Genomic DNA, 24999 nt, shown 5'->3' on the forward strand with positions numbered 1-24999 from the left:
TATCCGCCATCTGACAGGATACACACAGTCTGACAGGACTCCACTATCCTGGGATCTGACAGGACACACAGTCTGACAGGACTCCATTATCCCGGGATCTGACAGGACACACAGTCTGACAGGACTCCATTATCCCGGGATCTGACAGGACACACAGTCTGACAGGACTCCATTATCCCGGGATCTGACGGACACACAGTCTGACAGGACTCCATTATCCCGGGATCTGACAGGACACAGTCTGACAGGACTCCGTTATCCCGCCATCTGACAGGACACACAGTCTGACAGGACTCCTTTATCCCAGGATCTGACAGGACTCCATTATCCCGCCATCTGACAGGACACACACAGTCTGACAGGACTCCATTATCCCGGGATCTGACAGGACACACACAGTCTGACAGGACTCCATTATCCCGCCATCTGACAGGACACACACAGTCTGACAGGACTCCATTATCCCGCCATCTGACAGGACACACAGTCTGACAGGACTCCATTATCCCGGGATCTGACAGGACACACGCAGTCTGACAGGACTCCATTATCCCGGGATATGACAGGACACACACAGTCTGACAGGACTCCATTATCCTGGGATCTGACAGGACACACACAGTCTGACAGGACTCCATTATCCCGCCATCTGACAGGACACACAGTCTGACAGGACTCCATTATCCCGGGATCTGACAGGACACACGCAGTCTGACAGGACTCCATTATCCCGGGATATGACAGGACACACACAGTCTGACAGGACTCCATTATCCTGGGATCTGACAGGACACACACAGTCTGACAGGACTCTATTATCCCGCCATCTGACAGGACACACACAGTCTGACAGGACACCGGGTTCGGCTAAGAAGCGCGTTCACGAGACAAACCCATCAGACACACCGGAGCTGTGACCGAACGGTCTCCCACCCGCGGGTTAAGGCTGAGCAGGGGGTTGTCAGTATACGGCAGGTCGGAGAGCCATGTCCCAGCCGGGTGGAGTGGCCCTCGGGGGCCGCATGGCGGGCAGCGCGCTGGACCCAGCTCGGCTCTCGCTGTAAACACGGAGCTCCCAGCTCTCACGAGCTGCACACAGCAACACAGCTCCGGCTTCGTATCCGCGCGCCCTTTCGCTCCGCCGTGACGTCGGCCACATTCCGACCAACCGGCGTCGGTCGCTGGTCAGGACAATGAAGCCCCGCCGTCCAATGGGGAGCGGCGCAGGGTTGGCGGTAGCCAATGGCGGCCCGGCTGGGCTGAGAGTAATGTTACAGATAGGGAGAGTGAAGAGGCTGCGTATCGATCCCGCTCGCTCTCACAGCCATTGCAGTACATTGAGCTCCATAGACTCAGCATTGGGTGAGTATCACACTGCACGGGCTGCCTGTACCCACTGGGTGAGCGGCGCTCAGCGGGCACTGCCAGCGGCCACCGCGCCTCAAACAGCCGGCAATAAACCCACCACGAGCAGATAGAGAGATTAATGGGCCGAGCTGGGGCGAAAGCGGGGATTAATAAACAGGATGAGGGCAGATTGTGACAGGAAAAAATAATAAAATAACCTCATAACTCTAATTATAACTAAATACACCGGGCATCTGCTCACACTGTGCCCGGCACGGGCTTTATTATAAGAAGAAATTAATTTTTATAATTCAATTTTTTTTTTTTTTATTGCATTTTTTTTTTCTCTTAAAAGACAATTTTCACCACAATATGTTTTATTCTGACGAGAGTCTGTGGAGGATAAAATAACTTTTTATTATAATATTTATATACAGTGTGTATAGTGTGTTGGCCGGCATGTGATAGATGAGGTGTAGTTAGTTAGCTATGTTTTAGTATTAAGACGGTTGGCAGGAGATCCGTGGCCCCCGGGGGCCGTCCCTGGTGGTGATGGAGGGTAGCTCGGGCGGTGAGCTCGCTGTTTGCCCCGGGCAGGGCTGTGAGGATCAGGGCGGTCTGGGCAGAGAGAGATAAATCACCTCAGGCTCCGCTGCTGTAACATGGCTGACAGGACGGGAAGCTGAGGGAGATAATAATAATAACGGCCATCACTCTGTGAGGAGATAACGGCTTTATATTAATATAGATATGGCTCTCTCTCTCTCCTGCCCATGGCCGGGGCTGCATTAGCTGCCCGGTGACCCGGTAAAAGGAACGCGAGCCGCCGCGGCAGCTGTGTCCGTGTCCCCCTCCCGAGATGGCGGTTGCGAGCAGCCTGTTCTAACATGGAGGTTTTAATGACAAGGGGGGGAGCGCGCGGGATGGGAGGGGCGCGCACGGGCACGCACACACAATGGAAGGGAGAGCTGGCGCCGCGCGCTCCCTGTGTTCCGAGGCAGCGCTCGCGGGGCCGCGCACTCACTCCTCGCTCACAGTCCCCCCTCCCTTCTCGGCCCCGCAGTTAGTGTGTGTCTCTCTAGCTCTCTCTGTGAGTGTGTAATAATGGGGATAAAGACCGTGTTGCTGTATTCGCAGTCACACAGTGCCCGCAAACAAGAGGCGGCCGGGGTTGTAACCATCCACACAGACAGGCGGCTGGCAGCATTTCACGGGGACTTTCTTTCATCCAGAAGCTTGTGTTGCAAGATGGAAGGAGAAAAACTGTCATTGTTGACTCTCTCTCTCTCCACCGCCACCTCTTTTGGATCTGCGCCATCATTTGACTCACTGTATAACTAGTGCTAGCTTAGACCTTTTACAAGGATAGGGGGTGACATCAGATAAGTCATCACTGCTTTGTAATGAGAATGTCCTTTTGTTCTTTTAAAAAGAACTTAAAGCGTGTGTTGGACGAGATGAGCAACGCTTTTAACTATCTCAAATGTGTTTTTGGCAGCCCTTAACTTGCCTGGCTTTGCACAAGTGCTGGCTGACTTTCAGGTTGTTGTGGAGAATCATTCCCACTACGCTCAGACATGGCTATAGCAATGCTTCTCCATGATACGCAACATCTAAGTTAAATTGGCTCTGCTCTACAGTGTGAGTTGGACTTTCATTGAAATCTAAACGCACTCAAAAGATATCATAGGACAACGTACTAGGGACTACTTGGCCTTATGGTTTATTTCTGCATGGACAAACCATGCGCTACCATCAGCAACTTTATCTCACTTCCCACACAAAACACAGACACACCTCTGTCCAGTTTTGTCACATATCCCAGCTGTCACTGATGTCATCTAGGAATACGGTATTGTCTCCCTTATGGAGATTTAATGTCACTCAAAAGGTTTCACAAGATATCAGTGCCATAGTCTTGTGCCTCACTGTCTGTTTGTATAATAAGGGGTATTTAGCACCATGAGCTGAAGAAAGAAGCTGGAGATGCCTTGGGTGGACAATTTTAGGTAAATATACTCAGCATAGCGGCATTCCCAGGGCCGCTGAACTCCCAAGTGTTGATGTCCCCATCAGTGCTCTTTCCAAAATATATAAAGACCCCAGAAGATGACAGAGCCACATATAAAGACCCCAGAAGATGACAGACCCACTTTATTTCTCACTGTAGTTTTAACAAGGTATAAAGGCATTTGTAATACTACCGCAAACATTAGGTGCTTGTAAAAACTGAATTGCAAAATGTAGAAAAAAAAAAACCTTACAGCCCATCTGTAGTGCTTGCTTTGGATATTTTTCCATAAATTCAGTTTTAAATTCACTACAGTTTGGCGTAGATTGAATGAATCCAACGAGTGTGCTTAGCAAAATCTTGACATGTAATACAGGTCACCATTAGATGTTAATTTTCATTTAGGTACATAATTGTGAATTGTTGGGGATTCCTACAGGGGTAACAATGCCCTAAGAGAATTGTGTTTTTAGTTCAGATATTTTGGCCTACAATGTAAAATTTAGTTTGAATTTCTGGCAGCTCATATAACCATAATAACCTGAATAAAGTGCTGTGGGAGGCAGTAGAAGCCACAGCAAGACTTCGTGTTCATTCATGTTTTTCATTACATTAAGAGGGCTTGTCATAGCTTCAACATAGACTGTCTCATACAGTACTGTGAGCAAGCATTTTGAGGTCTTTTTATGGCACGTACATTCCATGTGTACAAAAGCCAAATTAGTATTTGTACTGCCGGTGGAAGAATGGTTTTGTGTGAGTGGGGGAGCTTATGCTGAAATTAGTTTTGCAGATCTCTTGACATTATATGCAACAGGTCATAGGAAGAAAAGGGACCTTCTTAAATCATAACTCACGAAAGGTGCATGTAGTGTGCTTGTCTCTCTTTAAAGGGCAGTTAAGAATGTATTTATCTCTCATATTAAATGGGAAAACTACTCGCGTAACTTCCTGTATGTGCCCGTTTACTTCAAATAGATTTTTATTCTGCTTCAACTGAGTACAGCAAACCCTGACATGTATACCTTCGTCATGTTTTGGGGTACTTAATGTGACACTAGGCATTATTTCTGCTTCATCTCATTGAACTAGTTATAGTGTCTGTAGTTCCCTGGCGCGCCCCTTCCATTCAGCGTTAAACAGTTTTATTTTAATGCCAAAAAGAGTCCCCAGCTGCCCATTATCTGCACTACTTGGGCTAATAAGGAAGCACTAGTCTGAGCAGTAGTAAGTGGCTGGCAGTGTCAGCTGACCACTCTCAGGTTACCAGAGAGCCCATATGTTTATATGAATGGGTATGTCTAAAAGGATTGCATTGCTTGTATGAATGTAATTTCTGTTTTAACCTCCAGTAGGAGCCAAGCAGCGGGTGACCTGGGACCCTTGTTTAGTATTAAACTGGTCAGAAATGGTTTAACAATGAATGGAGCAACCGTGCCAGGGGACTCAAGGCACTGTCTGACACTTCACACAAAGACACCTGCATTCAAACACACTAGTATATCAAACAAACTCCTCTATTCACACATACTGACCCATTACACACATGCATTCATAAATACTGACACACCACATAAATATTTCCCTATATTTACACCTATTCGTCTACCACATGTGAAATGTAAACTATACATATATGTTAAAACCATTAGGACTGAATAAATATTGAATGGTACTTTAGAAATGCTGGGGCTGAGGTTTAAAAAAACAAAAAAAAAAAAACAACTGGGGAAATATTTGGATGTATTCCAAAAGGGATATACAAGCATAAAATTTTCACCTCTAGGGGACATTTTCTTCAGAAATATAAAATGGGAAAGTTCAAGTAAACCTATTTGCTGATAAAACTGTCTTGAGCGGAAACAAAACAAAGTAATGTCTGTATATTTATACTTGAAGTGAGAATCCCAAATTAGTGATTTTGCTTTATTTGCTGTTAAAATCCATTTTCTGAGGAAAAGTTAAAGAATCACTCTAAGCACCATAAGTGATTATGGTACCAGGAGTTCCTTTGCACCCCCATTTAAGGACACCATGACTATTTACCTGGTATTCTCTAAGGGGCACTTAGAAATTATCCCATTCTACAACTGAGTTGCTTGGCTATATTATGATAAAAAAAAAAAAAAAATCACTGATTATTTTATTTAAATGTTTTTATTGTGTTGCAGAAACTAATTAATTAAAAATGGGTAAAGGTGATCCCAAGAAGCCGAGAGGAAAAATGTCCTCTTATGCTTACTTTGTGCAAACTTGCAGAGAAGAACACAAGAAAAAGCACCCAGATGCATCTGTAAATTTCTCAGAGTTCTCCAAGAAATGTTCAGAAAGGTGGAAGGTAAGAGTCGCTTTTGCAATATATGATAACGTAAGAGAAAATATTTGATTTGGGTGAACAAATGCAAGTAATTCTCAAGATTATAATTTACTTATTTATTTTGATTATTATTGCTGTTTGTCATCTGTGTATCATGATTAAATTGAAGTGCTCAATGTAGTAAATGTTTTTGTATATCCAATATAAGCTTATTTGATCAAATCAAAATATTAATATTAGTTATATATGTTGAAAAAGATCACATTAAAAGACCACTATAGTGTCAGGCAAACAAACTCGTTTTCCTGACCCTATATAATCCTTAGGGTCCTCCCACTGGGCTGAAGGGGTTCAGCCACTAACCTTTATCCAGCACTGGGCTCTCTCGGCGCTGGTGACCTCTCCTCCCCTTCCGTCGTCATCTCCCGACTGGAGCCGCGCTCGCATTAAAAATGCCCATAGGAAAGTATTTCTCAATGCTTTTCTATGGAGGCTCTGCATGCTCAATGCGATTTTCGCATTGAGCGTTGCAGAAGCGCCTCTAGCGGCTGTCAGGAAGACAGCCACTAGAGGCTGGATTAACCCTGCTATGTAAACATAGCAGTTTCTCTGAAACTGCTGTTTACATCTGCAGGGTTAAAACCTGGGGGACCTGGCACCCAGACCACTTTATTGAGCTGAAGTGGTCTGGGTGACTATAGTGGTCCTTTAAGATTTTGACACATCGGTATACCTTCAATTGATACAAATAAGGCAAAACCCTATATTTAAAGCAAAATTGCCACAAATTGTGAGGAAATGTAAAACTTATTGACTCCAAAGTGACAGCCAAACTCATTTACAAACAATTACCCCTGACGATTATATCCTTAAAGGGAAACTCCAGTGCCAGGAAAACAATCCGTACTGGAGGTACCCTCTCCCTCCCACCCACCAATTCTTGTTACTGAAGGGGTGAAAACCCCTTCAGTCACTTACCTGAGGCAGCGACGATGTCCCTCGTCGCTGTCTCCTCCTTCTGATTCCGTCGGCCGGTGGGCGAGACTGATCCCGCCCACCGGCCGAGGAGACCTAATGCGCATGCGCGGCAATGCCACGCATGCGCATTAGCGCTCCCCATAGGAAAGCATTGAAAAAGATTTGCATTGCTTTCCTATGGGGAAATGAGCAACGCTGGAGGTCCTCACACAGCGTGAGGACGTCCAGTGACGCTCTAGCAAAGAAAATCTTTGCTAGAAATCAGGAAGTTCCCTCTAGTGGCTGTCTAGTAGACAGCCACTAGAGGAGAAGTTAACCCTGCAATGTAATTTGTGCAGTTTATAAAAAAAACTGCAATAATTACAGTTGCAGGGTTAGGAGTAGTGGGAGTTGGCACCCAGACCACTCCAATGGGCAGAAGTGGTCTGGGTGCCTCGAGTGTCCCTTTAAATATTTTTTTTTTTTTTTTTTTTTTTAAAAGCATCCAGACATAGTTTAAAAGTCTGTTCATAATCTGACAAAACGACCTCTTGAGGTGGGGAATTCTTATCTTTATTGTTCTTACTGTAAAAAAAAACAAGCCTTTTCCTCTGGCATATCATTGACTGACAAGGGAAAGCAGAAAGACCTCCAACAGGAGGTCCCTCTGCTCTCCTCCGATAGCAAACACAGAAGTTAGGAAGTATAGGAACAGAGTGACATCACTCCGTTCCGATGCTGGCATGTTGTCAACCAAACTAGCGTAACAATGTTACTGACTACACTTGCCATGTTTGCGTATGCGTGCCCAGCAGGGCAAATCAAAAAAGAACAGAAGAGGTGGGATGATGGCCAAAGGTGGGTGTTAGACAAAGAGTAACACTTATGAACCAGCGATGGAATGGAGAAAAAGTGAATAAATCTTTATAATTTACATGTATTTAATGTATATGGAAGCGATTGCAAGCGATTGAGTAGTTTTCTTCCATTACAGATTCACGTTAGAGTAAAGTCCTCACCAGTTCCTGCATTACCCTGACACGCTACAGTATGCTAAATGTCAATCTCTTGTTTTTTAATATTCGGTTTACTTATCCCTTTTCCCTGACTCTTGTCTGAAACAAGTAATGATATAAAACTGACCCAATAAATGCTCTTCAAAATTTATATTTCTATTTCACATTGGCGATATAGACAGTGAAGAGCTAGGTGACAAGGGCTTGGGGAACTCTTGGTTTGTGTCTAATTTAGGGATCGACCGATTATCGGTTTTACCGATATAATTGGCCGATATTCTGTATTTTTGGCAATATCGGTATCGGCCAATAGAGACACCGATATTGACGATAATACCTCCTAGGACCGCCGGGCTCATTACAAGCCCAGCGGTCCTGGGGGGGCCGGCAGCAAGCACTGACTTACCCTCCCAGCAACTCCATGTCTAAATCTCGCGAGGGCCGCAGAGCGTTGCCACTGGTTACCATGGCAACGCTCCGTGCGGCACTAAGTGCAGCGAGATTTACACTGGGGAGCTGGAGGAGCTGCTGGGAGGTAATTCAGCGCTTGCTGCTGACCCCCCCAGGACTTAACAAACCCCCGGACCACCAGTGAATACTATATCCTCCCTCCCTGGTAAGAAGCAGGGAGGGGGGACTAAAAGAAAAAAAAAACACTTTAAATATAAAAAAAAAATAATTAACATAAAAAATCCCCCCCCCCCATTTTACACAAATTACATCACTACACAAACACACTACACACACTGCATTACATACATGCACACTACACAAACACACACACACACTGCATTACATGCATCACTACACAAACACACACACACACACACACACACTGCATTACATACATAAATACACTACACAAACACACACTGCATTACATACATACACAAACACACACTGCATTACATACACACACACTACACAAATACTCACTGCATTACATACACACACACTACACAAACACACAATGCATTACATACATACAAACACACACTGCATTACATACATAAACACACACTGCATTCACTATACACACTGCATTCACTATACACACTACACAAAGACACACTCTGCATTCACTATACACACTACACAAAGACACACTCTGCATTCACTATACACACTACACAAAGACACACTCTGCATTCACTATACACACTACACAAAGACACACTCTGCATTCACTATACACACTACACAAAGACACACTATGCATTCACTATACACACTACACACACTCACTGCATTCACTATACACACTACACAAATACACACAGCTCCCCTGTCTAAATACACTTCATCCACTACATGTGGCATGTATATTTTGTGCATTTACCGTTAGAAATAGTTTATTTTTTCAAAATGGTAAATGTACAGAATATCGGCAAGTTATCGGCTATCGGCCTGAAAGTTCACAGATTATCGGTATCGGCTCTAAAAAATCAATATCGGTCGATCCCTAGTCTAATTGTTCGAAAGATGTTTGACACAGATCCGATGGACAGTACCAGGAGTATGCTGTCACTACTACTGTAGTTATTTATAGTGCTTAAATGGATACTCCAGGCAGCTAAACAAGCTAAACCTAAATTAAAGCTGATAAGCTTAAATACCTGTGGATAGTTTATTTTCTTTAAATTCTGAGTAGTTTTCCTGCAGTGCTGGGAAATGTTTTGCTGTTTTCAGCAATGTAACCCAACTTCCTTAGTCACCCTCACTCACTCAAATTTCAACACGTTCCCGATTCCCAGTCTTTGAAAGAAACATACCCTTTTCAGACAATGGAAATAGGGGCATGTCTTCTCTAGTGTAAGGAATGCTCACAGAGACGAGGCTAAAGCCCATATGTGCTCCTCTCTCTACCTCCCTGTAATACAAGTAATAAATTCTCCTACAGTCACTGTTAGCCATCCTCCATACCCACTATTAGCCCCTTCCCTACCAGTTTCTGTCAGCCATCCTCACTACCCATTGTTAACCCCTTCCGTGCCAGTCCTTGTCAGGCAACCTCCTCACCCACTGTTAACCCCCTTCCCTGCCAGCCAACCTCACTACCCACTGTTAGCCCCTTTCCTGTCAGCCAACCTTACTTCCCACTGTTAAAGGAACACTATAGTCACCTAAATTACCTTCGCTAAATAAAGCAGTTTTAGTGTATAGATCATTCCCCTGCAATTTTCCCTGCAAATCTTCCCACCCACTGTTAACACCTCCCCTGCCAGTCCCTATCATCCAACCTCACTACCCGCTGTTAACCCCTTCCCCTCCAGCTCCTGTTAAACAACCTCCATAGATAGAGAGCGAGCAATAACACAAAGCCCTGTAGTTATTTGAGTTTGTCTGTCTCTTTTTATTTATTATAAACCTTGGACACTATATGATACCTAATGTGGTGAGAAAACGTGTGTCAAATGTGGTATCTAATTCCTAGTGTCTGAATGCCGAGGATGTCGAAGAGACTTAGGCAAGCATTGTGGTCACGTGTTTAGTAATGCAAATTGCTTCACTCAGCTCAGGCATGCCCAGTAAGATGTGTGATTACTGATTCTTAGAGAATCACTGGAACATGTCCATTGGTGAAAGATTAATAAAGGTACTTCTAAAGCAAATTTTTACACTATTTAGGGGAAAAAAAACATTTAGTGACCGTAGATTTACTGTTGGGGAGTGGGGTGTAGGGGGGTCAAGAATATGCATTTTTGTTTACGAATACAGTACCTTTAACAGTGTGTATGTATGTATGTATGTGTATATATATATATATATATATATATACAGTGTATATATATATATATATATATATTACCAAATCTGTAACTGTCAGCAATTTATGTTTTGAAGACAATGTCTGCTAAGGAAAAGGGGAAGTTTGAAGACATGGCAAAAGCTGACAAGGTTCGTTACGAAAGAGAAATGAAAACTTATGTACCTCCAAAAGGAGAAACAAAAAAGAAGTTTAAGGATCCAAATGCACCAAAGAGACCACCGTAAGTATTTTTTGGTATATTTGTTTATTGAGACCATAAAGCCTGTGATTATATTCTAGGGACAAAATTTTATCTGCAAATTTTTGAGGTAGCCAGTAGCACCAAAGGTTAGACAGACCAGCTGCTGTCTAAAAGAGAGTTGTAGAAATGCCTTCACAAGTTTTATTATACAAGTAAATTGACTTTAGTCCAGGATGGTCATCATAATTTCAAAGCTGATATATTTTCAAATTAGATATTCTAGGATTTGAAGCTTATTACCAGTAGTGATGTCCCGAACAGTTCGCTGGCGAACATAGCGTGTTCGCGGTTGCTCGGTCCGCCCCCTATTCGTCATGGAGGTGGGAGGGTCACCTGCTAATTGGCTGGAATGTGTCTGCTGACTGTGAGGTACAGGGTCATAGTTTACTCAATGATGATGAATAGGGGGCGGACCGAACATTGCGCGTGTTCGCGGCTATGTTCGCCGGCGAACGGTTCCCGGCGAACTGTTCGGGACATCAATAATTACCAGTTGTGAAAGCTCAAAATGGCCATACAAAAAAACAATGAATTTTTAAATTGTATTAATTTATATGTGTATGACTTGTGCAAAAGTTCATTTCAGCTGGTTTGTCCAAATCAAATCCCTTTTACTTTACAATCAGTTCATCTTGGATTTAATATTTCATGAAAAAGAAAGATTCCACAAGAAAAGGGGATAATTTGATCCTGGGTATTTTTCCTGTTTTTTTTTTATTTCAGGTCTGGATTAGAAGGAATTTGATTCCTTATCTCTAATTAGATTTGCTAACCTTTTTCCAGCTCCATGACTCTTTCAGAAGTGCTGCCCGATTTGCCTTCCGTGACCTAATTGAAAAGATGTTGCTTCCTTGTCACTGGTCCAACTCAATGCTTTTAATAGAGGTGCATTGTAAACTGTGCGTGGAGATCATTCTGTGCTTTCCTATGCACTCCACCGGTGGATGTCGAACATCACATGACTGAATCAAACTCTGTTGTTAACCAATGTTTAACCCCTTAAGGACCAAACTTCTGGAATAAAAGGGAATCATGACATGTCACACATGTCATGTGTCCTTAAGGGGTTAAACCCTTGAATGTGTAAACATTGCCATTTCTGAAAAATGGCTGTGTTTTACTTTTAACAGTTAAAAATGCAGGACAGCATCTTTGAGATTAAGTGGTCTGTGTGACTTTAGCTTTGTATATTAGTTAGTAATATTGTACACACTATTTCAAGTCTTGCACTACTAGCTATGTCTAAAAATGTCATACTATTACAATACCATTACAAGCCATGGCACACTAGCCATCAGTGAATTTCACTCACTAGTTCTACATATCATTTAATATGTAAATATAATTTTTTTTGCAGATCTGCTTTCTTCTTGTTCTGTTCTGAGTTTCGTCCTAAAATCAAAGGAGAGCACCCAGGTCTGACAATCGGGGATGTTGCAAAGAAATTGGGAGAGATGTGGAATAACACTGCTTCAGATGACAAAATACCATATGAAAGGAAAGCTGCTAAACTGAAGGAGAAATATGAAAAGGTACATAGTTGTGCTACAAAGATGCACCATAGGTTGCAATATTATAGAAATTATCAACTTTTTTGACATCTGCGCACACAAAACGTACAGCTCATTATAGTTGTTCTGGTAAGTATAGTCAGTCCCTGCAGGCATTTTCATGCAAACACTGTCTTTTCAGAGAAAAGGCAGTGTTTAATTAAAGCCTAGGGAAACCTTCAGTGGCCAATCCTCAGATGGCCACTGGAGGTGCTTCCTGGGGTAATGCTGTGCAATGTGCAGCACTACCGTTTAGCATCTGTGCATGGAGACACTGAACTTTTCTCATAGAGATGTATTGATTCAATGCATCTCTATGACGAGATGCAGATTGGCCTTCCTGGCGTTTTGCCCTGCCCCGCCTCTTTGGCGATCTCAGCCAATACAATGCTTTCCCTATGGGAACACATTAGATTGGCTGAGAGCATTAAATCTGATTATCTCAGCCAAAGTGGCGGATCAGGGAGGAGCCAGTGCCGGCGGACCCGCGCCGCAAAAAGGTTAAGTTTTAACCCTAAGAGGGGGGAAGCCACCTAAATGGTGGTTTTAACACTACAGGGTCAGGAATACATTTTTGTGTTCCTGATCCTATAGTGTTTCTTTAATTAACAGGTGTAATTGCAGAACTATAACTGACATTTCTAAAAAGCCATTAATGAGTTGCATGTAACTTGTAATAGTTTATATGCATCAGTATAAGGATTTTAAAATCCTATCACAATCTGTTGGATAAAAAAAATAAATAAAAATGTTCACCTCTGAGAATATGTTCTGTGCTGAAGGTGGCACTGTGTAACCATGGAACAAGATTTGTCCCTTCTTTAGTTTAGAGTGTCTGCTAGAAACACTTAGCATAATGAATTTCACCTAATTGTTTACAGATGTTTGGGTATTTTGGTTGTCATAGAATTCTTTATTCCTGTGCAAGTACTGTTTTAAAACCTTGCAATATTGTCTGTTAAAACATCACTCAAATCATTCCTATTTTGTTATTGTGTGTTCGGCATAAGGTGTGTGATTCATTTTTTACAAGTACAATTTATATATATTTTTATGTAGGATATTGCAGCCTATCGGGCAAAGGGGAAGCCCGAGCTTGCAAAAAAAGCTCCTGCCAAACCTGAAAAAAGCAAGAAGAAAGAGGATGACGATGATGATGATGAGGATGAAGATGATGAGGAGGAGGATGAAGAAGATGAGGAGGAAGAGGATGATGATGAATAAACTCTTATTCAAGCATTTTTTTGATTATATAGCATTTAACCCCCTGTACACAACTCACTCCTTTTAAGGAAGAAAAAAAAAAAAGAAATATAAGGCTGTGTAAGATTTGTTTTTAAACTGTACAGTGTCCTTTTTTTGTTTTGTTTTGTATAGTTAACACACTACCAAATGTGTCTTTAGATAGCTTTGTGTTGAGTGGCTTTTCAATTGCCACTAATTTTGCCTAGTACAGTTTGGGGGTTGTAAATTGGCATGGAAATGTAAAGCTGGTTCATGTTGGTGCACAGCACAAAATATAGTTTGTATGGGGATGTTGTTTATTATTTTTCATCTTCCGCATCATAATTGTTGTTCTGTTTTAACTGAATACCACTCTGTAACTGCAAAAAAAGTTTCAAATATTTTGTTGACATTCTGATTGCTTCTAAGTAAATAAGCTTTTTTTTTAATTACTATTGTTGGTTTATCTGCAAAGAACATTATACATTTCTCCTAGTTAATTACCTATATATGCACTACAAACAGTTGCCATACAAAAACAATAAAATCAAAAAGATGTACGTTATTGGGGGCGTGGCTTAGCACTCGAGCAGTTGCAATCTGATGTAGCTCTCGGACCACTAAATAGAAAGAGGACAAAAAAATCGATCTACAGCGATATACTTACCATAATCTATCGCACATCGGGTGGCACAATGTCCCAGTGCCAGAAATCCAAAGCCGCAAAAGCAAACCAAGCTTCCTTTTTTTTCTGGCTAAAGCCGCGGCACTTAAACCGCTTCAAAGCCTCAAAACTATGCGCGATCGAGGGAGAGCTCTCTCACATCCACAGCCTCCCGATGCTCTACAGCAGAAGAACAGCCTCTGACAATGATTATGATGTCTGAATTTCTGACACTATCCAAAACACCACGAAGAAGCAGATACAAACACTAGCCTCTGAGCTGAGGAAAGAAATCCAAGAGATTGGGAACCATACTTCCCACATGGAAAACAAAATGGATGAGTTTGCGGTTGCGCATAACAGCCTGACAGACAAGCTCCAAGAATTTTATAACACCCTGGAAATAGATAACGGTGTAGTAAGGAAATTAATTATTAATATAAAATTAATAGCAACATTAGTATATAATGTAAAGGACTGCGTCACAACCAGTTCGAGCGACTAATAAAAGTACACAACATCCAAGATATAGGTATGTGAGCGCTCCATCAATGAGAATAAGATAATAAATTAATCTCCAGCAGCGATAGAATAATTGCAAATAACTAAATGGAAAGATACAAAATTACAAAGTGCAACAACGTGTCGTATATATTGAGCACCCCTAGTAATATGAGAGTAATATGAGACACAGGTCTTAAATACAAACTAGAGCCTGATTGACTATATTGTTGATTACAATTTTTATTTTAAATTAAAATCAAACACCACTCAGAGTATTGGCCCGCAGGAGAGACACAAATCTGTAACATCTGGACCATATGTTGTGAGGTGAATGGATAACAAACATAAAATAGAATCAATACATAAATAAGTATGAAGCTGAAGGACTCAAAAGTTCATGTAAATAGTAAAAGTACCTCCAGTGTGGGGCCCCTTCACTGGAGAGATCCGGAGTCAGAAATAAATATCCATAACCGCAATTAATATGGACAATAAAGGTGCAATACTGAGGGGCAGGGAGCTTTAGAACCCACCAAGCAAATATGAAAGGGCTAAGGGTGCTGCAGTTGGACCCCTAACTCTGGAAAAAGACCAAAGCAAACTTACCCTGTTCGCCACACCACATGCCAGGCTAGGGGAGCACACCGATCTGCCCGCCAAGCGGTGTATATGTCCGCTAACCACGGCCGGTAGCTTCAAAAAAAGGGGTAGAGTAAATAAGATCGTGCTGATTATGCGGCATACCTGAATATGTGTCAAACACAGACCTGAATAACTACAGTCTGGACTTGTTCCAATCACTCACCCCTGAAATACTTCCAGACCAGCTCCTCATGGATAGGGCCCATCATCTAAGAAGACCGAAACACCTACCCACCGCAAGAGATGTGATTGTGAGGATTATTCTTCTTCTCCACCAAAGAGAGGATAGCTCGTGCTTGCAGGAATACAGAAATACCGGAGCAATACCGCAACGCAGGGTTTGACAAATCCCAGGTCACCATGGTGACCAGGAAATTTGTCCTGGCTCCTGGGATTTGTGGGCCTGTTCAGGCCCCGAGGTGACCGGATGCCTGAGAGCAGAGGCGGGCAAGTTAGATCACTGAAGACTGAGACAGGCTGGCTCATGTATTGCTGAGGAAGGCGGGTGGCTGGCTAAGGAAAGCTAAGGGGGGCGGTCGGCTCTTTTATTGCTGAGGGAGGGAGGGGGGGCGGGTAATGGAGTGCAGAGGGAGGGAGCTGTAATCTCCCTGCTCTGCTCCCTTGCGTGCCTTGCAGTGATCCGGGTTATGACATCACTCCGGCCCCCCGCCTCACTAAACCATGCGCGGGAGGAAGATGACAGCAGCCCCACTGGACCCCAGAGAGAGCCTATCCACTCCAGCTCTCCAAAGGTAGGGAGACTGGGTGGATTTAAATTAAAGTAAAACAAGTAATTATTTGTGAGTTTGTCTGTGTGTCTGTCTGTGAGTGTGTGTGTCTGTCGGTCAGTGAGTGTGTTCCATCCAATCACATGAGAAAGGTGTTTTTACTCACCCTTTTACCCACGATGTGCTGGTTATGCCGCAGCTGGCCCCACCTCTGATCACCCTGAGATCCTCGACCTTGACAAAATGCCACTGCACCAATTTAACTTCTCATAGAGATGAATTGAATTAATGCACCTGTATAGGGAACATTTACGTAGGTGCTGCACATTGGGAACTGACCCAGGAAGCACCTCTAGAAGCCATCTGAGTGACTGTCGCTAGAGGTGTCACCTGGCAGCAATGTAAACACTGTCGTTTGTCTGAAAATTCAGTGTTTACATTTAAAAGTGCTCAGGGACAGGATATAGACTTCAGAACAAGTACATTAAGCTGTAGTGGTTCTGGTGACTATAGTGTCCTTTAAGAATTGTATTTTGGCGTGGATTTTTCTGGCTGCTAACTTTTCTAGCTTGCTCCTAGTTTCCAAGCAAATTTGTCAAGTCCTGCCGCAACATTAAGATCTGTGCCAATCTTTTAGAGGAGATGTTGCAGTTTAGGAAATCCCTATCGCCAATAACTTCGACACTTTGCACACATCAACGGATTTACAGGTGGGATTACCCGGCTAAACTCTTGATCAATCACCAAGACACCCTCCACGCTGTCACAATCCTGGAACAGGGTACCTAAGAGTTGAAAGACTGGGGTATACCTATACCCCAAACTACAGTAATCAGGCCCGCTAAAGTTCCTAGGATATCAAGTTGCCAAGTGAAACAGCCAATGGGAACCATAGACGTGCTGTATGTACTGTCTATACTCGTCTATAAGTTGATCTCGTCTACAAGTGAAGTGCAGTTTTTAGACCAACAATTGTGAAATATGCCATGACTCGTGGATAAGTCGAGGGTACTGCATTCAAATGGAATTGTTCCCTTTCTGTTCGGTTACCGAACAGACTCTGTGTGGTCCCCCTTGTTAACACCTCGTAATCACCGACCACCCCTGGCTGTTAGCCACAAACAACGGGTGGCCGCCATTCGTAAATGCGAACGCACGTGTTCAAACAATCTTGCCTCTTGAACGCAGGCAGCGCTACACAAGCCTGTGAACCCCGCAGAAACTTGTACCCTTGCCCATTCGACTTCCCAACCAGCTAGGAGAACGGCATTTCGGGAGTCGAAATGCTATCGAAACTAGCACTGACCCACGGATAAGTGGACTCTGTATTATAAAATTAAGTTTACGGGGGCGTGGCCGACCATTAGAGGAGATGGCCGCATTTTAGTTCGGCTCCGGCACCGCAGGCACTGATAATAGCTGGGACACGAGCACCAACAAACATGGGGAACCCCAAACGGACGCAGAGCGCCCACACAAGCAGCGGGAAAGTACCCGCCGAGCCGGCCGCATGGCGGAACATGGAGAGGCAAATATGGCGCCGATGGCGGGAGAACACCTCTCCAATCTGCCCAACCCTGCTGCATCCGAGGCATCAGCAGCCTCAGCGAACCAAGAGATTAAGGACCTGATTAAAAATTTACCCTCCAAGGCAGACCTCACCGCTATGCTGGAAAAACTGGAAACTTCATTCCAGCACAAGATGGAGGGACTGGGAGCCGAAATCCGTCAGGTAGGCCTCCGTGTGCCAAGACTTGGAGGGAGATAGGGGACAGGTACATACCCAACTTACCACCCTCTCAGACCGTTTAGATGCCCATGAAACCCAAATGTCTCAGCTTCAAAGATCGCTGGATGACATAGACAACAGGGGGCGCAGAAACAACCTCAGAATGAAGGGCCTACCCGAAACTGAGGCTGAAAACATTCAAGCATCACTGCAAGAGTTATTTAATTTATTATTAGAGAAACCACCATCAACACCGATCCACTTTGACAGAGCACACCGCTCACTCAGACCTAAAAGCAACAACGGGGACGCCCCAAGAGATATCATATGTCGCCTACACTACTTCACAGATAAGGACCGAATACTGAAGAAGCTACTGCTGTTCCATGGGCACGAGATCCAGATTTACCAAGATCTCTCATGGCTCACTCTCCAAGCAAGGCGACACCTAAAACCGATCACAGACCAGAAACATCAAATATCGATGGGGCTTCCCCCTAGCCCTTATTGTTACACTCAAAGGGACCAGCCACATCATAGCAGAACGTAGAGATGTGACACCATTCATAAGAGCACTCCCAATCAGAATTTTAATAAGAAACTGAAAACTTTACTGATTAATTATAAAGACAACGGAGTGATTATTCCTATCTTTATCTTGAAAAACCCAGAATCCACATTATTTATTTTTTACCGTAGATTCATAAATCCTTGACAAAACCGCCAGGTAGACCCATTATTAGCGGCATAGGCTCTTTAACATCGAGGCTCTCTGAGTATATAGATTTCCACCTCCAGAAGTATGCGCAAACTGCCCATTCTTACCTTAAAGATACCAAGAAACTGATCCAGGAGTTAGACTGTATGGAATGTAAAGAGGGGTACATTTGGGCAACGGTGGATGTCAAACCATTTACACCATAATAAAACAGTTTTATAATAGCAATGAAAACAGTGTTAGGTGAAGACTAGGAGGTTTCTTTGGATTTTGGTGCATTTTTATTATAAAGTATTCCTTTTATTCTTACTCACAATTGTTTCTTGTTCAATGGTGATTTTTTTTTCTCCTATTGCAGGGTATTACAACGGGCACCTGATTTAGTGTTAAAGTTAAGACAGAGAGAGTGTTTCTAGATTTATACTCTCAAAACCATGCAGCCTGATGGTCTTAATGTTGATTTTGATATGATTTGTTTTTTTATAAGTAAGTTTTAGGTCCCCTCTCTCTCTCTCTTTTTCTCTTGTTATTAATGATTGGTTATTATAAGATTTTAAAATATTCATACCAGATTTTATTAATACCTTTTTCATGTACATTACATTTTCTTATTTATGGACTTGGAGAATTGACTTTGTAAAGAGACTTTTGCGTGGATTCAAACTTACATGAAGATGGAACGAATCTGCTTTGCACTGCAGAAAAGAAAGATATCTGCCACCTTGGATGTGTTGATTTGATGGATGTTTTGAAACCAGAAGGATTCACAATGAGGCATGACCCATAAATGAGGACTAGCAACATCGGGTGGACCAGCTCCGTCCCGATTGGCTGTGAGGCAATTTGGGAGGAGACAACCAGGGTTTTTAAACCCAGGACTTGGTAGAATTGTCAGACACACGCTGAATACCCTGAGGAAGTCTAATTATAAATGCGTAGGGTGAAAGAACACAGTTTTCCCTGTGTTTTACTGATTGCCTTCACAACAGATTTACTGGTGCTGGAGGTTGTATACAGAATTTGTGATGGGCTTTTAATTTGCTGTGCTTGTTAGAAGAGAAGAAACAAAACACATAGTGCAACACTGTATAACACCAAAAAGAACACTTTATTTTATGCACTCATTTTTGGTGTTATACAGTGTTGCACTATGTGTTTTGTTTCTTCTCTTCTAACAAGCACAGAAGTTGGGAAGTAGAGAAGAAAGAAGTTTTACTGATATTTCCATATTCTGCTTGCTTTAAATTTATGCCGGTGAGTGCATTTTTACACTTGCTATTATCTGGTGTTTTTTGGTCTGCACCATTTGTGGTCCTTTCTGATTTTATTTTGTAGGTTGTTTGTTTCCTTATGTATAAGACTGCAAAATATGCAGAAATACATCTCGCTACTACATCCAATCAAACATCTATGATGAAGATTTGTATTTAGCACTTGGAGAAAAACTGGTACCATTAAGGCTGTATTTATCTTTTTATTTTTTTGTAATTCAAGCCAGGAGCCTAGAAAGATCAATTTTATGATTGTTTTCATTTGTCAGTCATTAATGTCAATCTGTAAAGGTGTAGTTATTTCTTACTATTTGCCTCTTATCTCGTAAACTCTTAACTCTTAATCTGTGGTGTACATAACCTACAGAGTATGTGCACCATGGGTAAGACGAATGCTGAGGTTGTGCCCTTTGGCCCCCTTGGCCAGTTGTGAGCAGCAACAAACTAAGTGGTTGGGCATTCCAGCTATAAACTGAAGGTCCAGCCGTATAGGGGGTCTGCTGCTGCCTGCTCCTATTAAAATTTGTGTTTAACATTCACATACCAGAGACTGGAACCTTTAGAGGTCCGTGAAAGTTTCAGTAGCCAGATAGACATTCTCTGAGTAATTTTTTACAGGTAGGTTCTATAACACAGAAAAGCCTTCTTTCCTTATTGAATTTACATTCACTTATACATTTAGGTTGATGAGAATTTATAAATACTGGTTTATGATCATAGACAGTGAAGGTGAATCATTTCAATGTTGCTATGTTCCAACTGGTAAAATTTCAGCTGAAATATAAAAGTATTATTTCATTAGAGCAGACTCTTTGTTCTCTTTTCACAGTGCTGCTTGCGATTGCAGTAACCGTAAATTTAGCTACTGAATTCGCATATGCAGCCAGCATTTCATTCTCAGCATGCTCATTATCTTGTACTTTACATCACTACACTTTCATTTAATTGTTGTGCTGGTTGAAGCTATCAAAGGCTGCATTGCACATTTGCATGCTATTAGGAAACCATTAACTTTATAGTCAAACAAACCAGCTCAAAATGATGTCTAATGTGTCTGATACCTTGATTCTGTACTAGATATTGACGTATAATGGCTGCGTCTGATAAATTATGGGAGTGTGAGAGTTCATTTAAACTAGGAACTTCAATTTTTTCAGGATACGTTTGCTTTTATAAAAAAAATAATATCCTAAAAGCAAGAGCAACGGTTCAGTCCCAATTAGGGACTTTCTTGAGGATTATAGTTATGACTATGATCCTGAAGAAAGTCCCTAATTGGGACTGAACCGTTGATCTTGCTTTTAACAATTATGTAATAAATGTTACATTTTATTTAAGACCGTGAGTGCAGCCGCCTTCATACAGGATATATATACATATATAGAGTGACGGTATCTATTTGATCTTTTGTGATTTGCTAAAACCTTCAGGAAAGTGTATATGTCCCACAAACCTCTGCACAGCTGGTGTATGGAAACTATACCGCTATATTTTCCCTTCCAGATGCCTCTGCACTCTTGCAATGTAGGAGTCTGCAGTGTCCCTTTAACACTGATTTTCACAATGCCAGTTATAGAAACTACGTGTTCAGAATGCCGAGTGACAAATCAGGTAATACCAGAGATGCCCAGACCCCACATTGCAATCCTTTCCTCATTTTATTCCACTTTGTTTTAACCTTCTTTTCCTGTATATCACTCTCCCCAATATATCAGTTGTTTGTCCCCTCCATATAAAGCCCTTCCCCTATTGTCATCGTCAAAATATCCTTTCTATATTATAAACTCCCCTATAATTGAGCTTATTCCACACATCTTTAATTGTAGTTCCCCCTCCCTTTCTCTCTGACTACTCTTCCTCCATATGTCTCCCACTTGCACATCAGATTGCCCTTTAAATCCATCTCTCCCTCTCTTTTTAATTTAATTTCACTCAATACTCCTTCCTTTTCACTACACTTGCCTCACAATCTGTCAGTCACCCGTCCCATTTCTAGTACTATTTTTAGCGACATCAGTCCTTTATTTTCCAAGCCATATCAGATTCTTTTTGAGTCCCACCGCCTCTATTGACCCACTGTTTCATATCATCATACAATCTTCTATCATTATTATTGGTTGCTTCAATCTTGTTCTCTCGCCTCCATTCTCAACTAAATTCCCTACCCATGTCTATTATTTGGTCTCATATGAGCTATTAAGACAGGTCATGATGATGGTGATGCTGTTAAGCACCCTTGCACACCATGTTCTTTGGATCGCTGAGTCTTTTGAGTGTTGCAAGTGGCACTCATTCTAAAGGTTCTCCATCACTGCTGTAAACGTTGTACAACTATTGTTGCGCGAGATAGAAAGTCCACTTATCAAAAATCCACTTATCAAAAAAAAAGAAAATGTTACAAGCAGCAGTACTCGCCCTCTCTAGGCAATGTGTAAATCTACAGATACAAGTGAATAGAATTAAAACACAAGTTAAAGACCCATGAAGAAAATACATATGACAAAATATTTATACTTTATTTTTTAGGGAGTGGTTAGTTTTCATTCACCCATTAAGCTCCCTTTAAATGTAGCTCCCATTGCAGCTCCCAATGTAGCAAGATAGTTTTTCTTTTCAATTGATTATTATTTACATGAATGGGACAAAATACTGTTCAATAAAATAACACTGAATTGTTTGTTTTGCTCTTCATAACGATTACACATTCCTATCAGCTCCCATAGACCCAGAACTGAGATCGGGCAATGTTACATCTTTCCCTGGACTATTCTTTCGATGCAGTCTAAATTCTCCCCCACAGCATGTATTAGAGATATTTGGCATCATTCAGCAGGAAGGGAGTGTGCTACGCCTCACATTTCATTGACTTAGTCATGCCTAGTGCCTTTTCTTCCTCCGCACATCTATACTTAGGCTGTCTGAACATTTGCTGATCTGCAGTTCACTCGAAACTGTGGTTTGACTTATTTACTTTTTTATATTCTAAATCTGCAGAAAATATGCTGTGTTAACTGTGAATATGACACGCAGATTAGTTCGATACTCGTAGTTGTTTCATAAACCTTGTTCCGTTTAATGGCATGCTGTCGTTGCTAGAATGCGCAGTATTTGCATGAAGCTATGTTGTGTGAAATTACTTACATCTGTTAGTACTATAAATGTCTTTAGAACATGAAGCAGGAAATATGTTTCAACCAACAAATTTCTGGTTGCTATAACAAGCTTGCACAAAAGAAGAAAAACAACAAACAATTATCATTCTTTGTGAAATTATGTTGTCTTCCAGAGGGTTAATATCAGATTGGTAATTTGACACTGTACAAAATTAAAAAGTGATGCCCTATCAATAAATTTAAACCACATTACGCTCGTAGTCATGACTCATTGAGACTTTGGAAAATCTAAGCTCATGGCTTAGAAAATGGAATTTGTTGCTTTTTTATCAATGGTTTAAACAAGTAACAAACTAGACTGCAAATTTTCGTGACAGCCAAATTGAGTATTGTAATCCCCAATAGTAGAGTTAAAACATTCCTTAACCTACCTATTATTCTAATTCTACCAAGTATGCATGGCTTTAAGACGATTTAGTAACTTAATAACTATAAATGTGTTTATGCGATAACATTGAAGAATATAGAAATCGCAACGCTAGTTCCTAGTAAAATTACAAGACGGACTATATAGGACCTAACTTGCAAAACAAACATCTCCTCTGAGGAAACTACAATCACCAACAGCAAACATTATTTTTAATCCAAATGAATAAAGGGAATTAGGGGACACAACCAGAAATGTGTGTATATGGAGTCTTTACCAAGTTCCATTCAGGTTGAGCACCCCACCCGTCAATTCCAGGTGCCCCTTTATAAGTGACCACAGTGATGTATAAAGAAAGATTAACCAAGATAGGGGTTGCACTTTAGAATCATAAATAAAGAATGGGTTTAACCCCTGAAGGACCAAACTTCTGAAATAAAAGGGAATCATGACATGTCACACATGTCATGTGTCCTTAAGGGGTTAAGAGAGCTTAAACTTGGACTTTGAGTCTAATAAATAAAGGAGATGATGTTTACAACAAATCTAAAAATATATGCACTCTCATAGCATTATACTCTATAATGGCATGTGGATAGCAAGGGTGCTTCACTGTTGACCCCCCACTCCTGGTGTCCTCCCTACATAGATCAGGACTGAAGTATGAACATAGGGAAAAGTCAATGTATTCCAACAATAAAAATAAATAAAGTTATTCTATGCACACACTGCAATAATTAAATACAATAAATCAGCAGATAGTCCACACAACGCGTTTCAACCATTAGGTCTTCCTCAGATGTTTGCCTTATCCTGCTGTACATGTCCTTATATATGTCAGAAACAATTGTTCTAAATTGGTGCCATCTCCCGACATGCCTTGCGACATTCTGCTTCCAGTTCTGTTGTTCTCCTCTGCTCTGTTCACTTCCGGGTCGCGCCTCGGACGTCATTCCATTGCAACGTCAGACGTCATAAGTACTTGCATAGCAACTTGGGTAGTATAGTCTTAGATGGGATTGCTGCATCTATCCAGGAGCGCCATTGACGTTGGGACGTCATTACGCAATGTCCGAGGCGCAACCTGGAAGTGGACAGAGCAGAGGAGCAAGGAACACCAGAACAAGGAGGACAATTTAGGATAGTTATTATTATTATTATTATTATTATGTTATTATTTATATAGTGCCAACAAATTCCACAGCACTTTACAGTGGGTGGATGAACAAACATGTAGTTGTAACCAGACAAGTTGGACACACAGGAACAGAGGGGTTGAGGGCCCTGCTCAGTGAGCTTACATGCCAGAGGGAGTGGGGTAATGTGACACAAAAGGTAAGGATGGTATTAGACTAATGATAGTTGCAAGAGAGGAATCAGTCGGGAGCTATTAACAGTTTGATACGGAAGTGGGTTTTTAATGATTTTTTGAAGGAGTGGAGACTGGGTGAGCATCTAACGGAGGAGGGAAGTGAGTTCCACAGGAACGGTGCAGCCCTCGAGAAGTCTTGAAGGCGAGTATCAGAGGTGGGAGTACAGACAGTACAGACAGAAGATAGACATAAGTCTTAATATATTAGATTAGATTAGCCGTATTAGTCCAGTAGACAAGATGCCAAAATAACAGAGTATCCTCTCTTCCTCAGGGTATTGCTTCAGACCTGAGGAAGAGAGGATACTCTCGAAAGCTTGTCTTTGAAATATTATGTTAGTCCAATAAAGAAGGTATCATTGCATACTGCAATACTTTGGTATTTTGGCATCTTATAT

At 41.9% G+C, this 24999-nt stretch overlaps 1 protein-coding gene across 1 annotated transcript; it reads left to right on the plus strand.

Moving 5' to 3' along the window:
* Positions 1-1257: 1257 nt before the first annotated feature.
* On the plus strand, positions 1258-13882 carry HMGB1 (high mobility group box 1). The gene is made up of 5 exons (XM_063444875.1): positions 1258-1362; positions 5530-5696; positions 10493-10638; positions 12017-12191; positions 13269-13882. Exons 2-5 carry the CDS (start codon positions 5547-5549, stop codon positions 13431-13433), a joined length of 636 nt encoding a protein of 211 aa, XP_063300945.1. The 5' UTR covers positions 1258-1362; positions 5530-5546; the 3' UTR covers positions 13434-13882.
* Positions 13883-24999: the final 11117 nt, after the last annotated feature.

Source organism: Pelobates fuscus, chromosome 1 (assembly GCF_036172605.1).
Source record: "Pelobates fuscus isolate aPelFus1 chromosome 1, aPelFus1.pri, whole genome shotgun sequence".
Taxonomy (NCBI): Eukaryota; Metazoa; Chordata; class Amphibia; order Anura; family Pelobatidae; genus Pelobates; species Pelobates fuscus.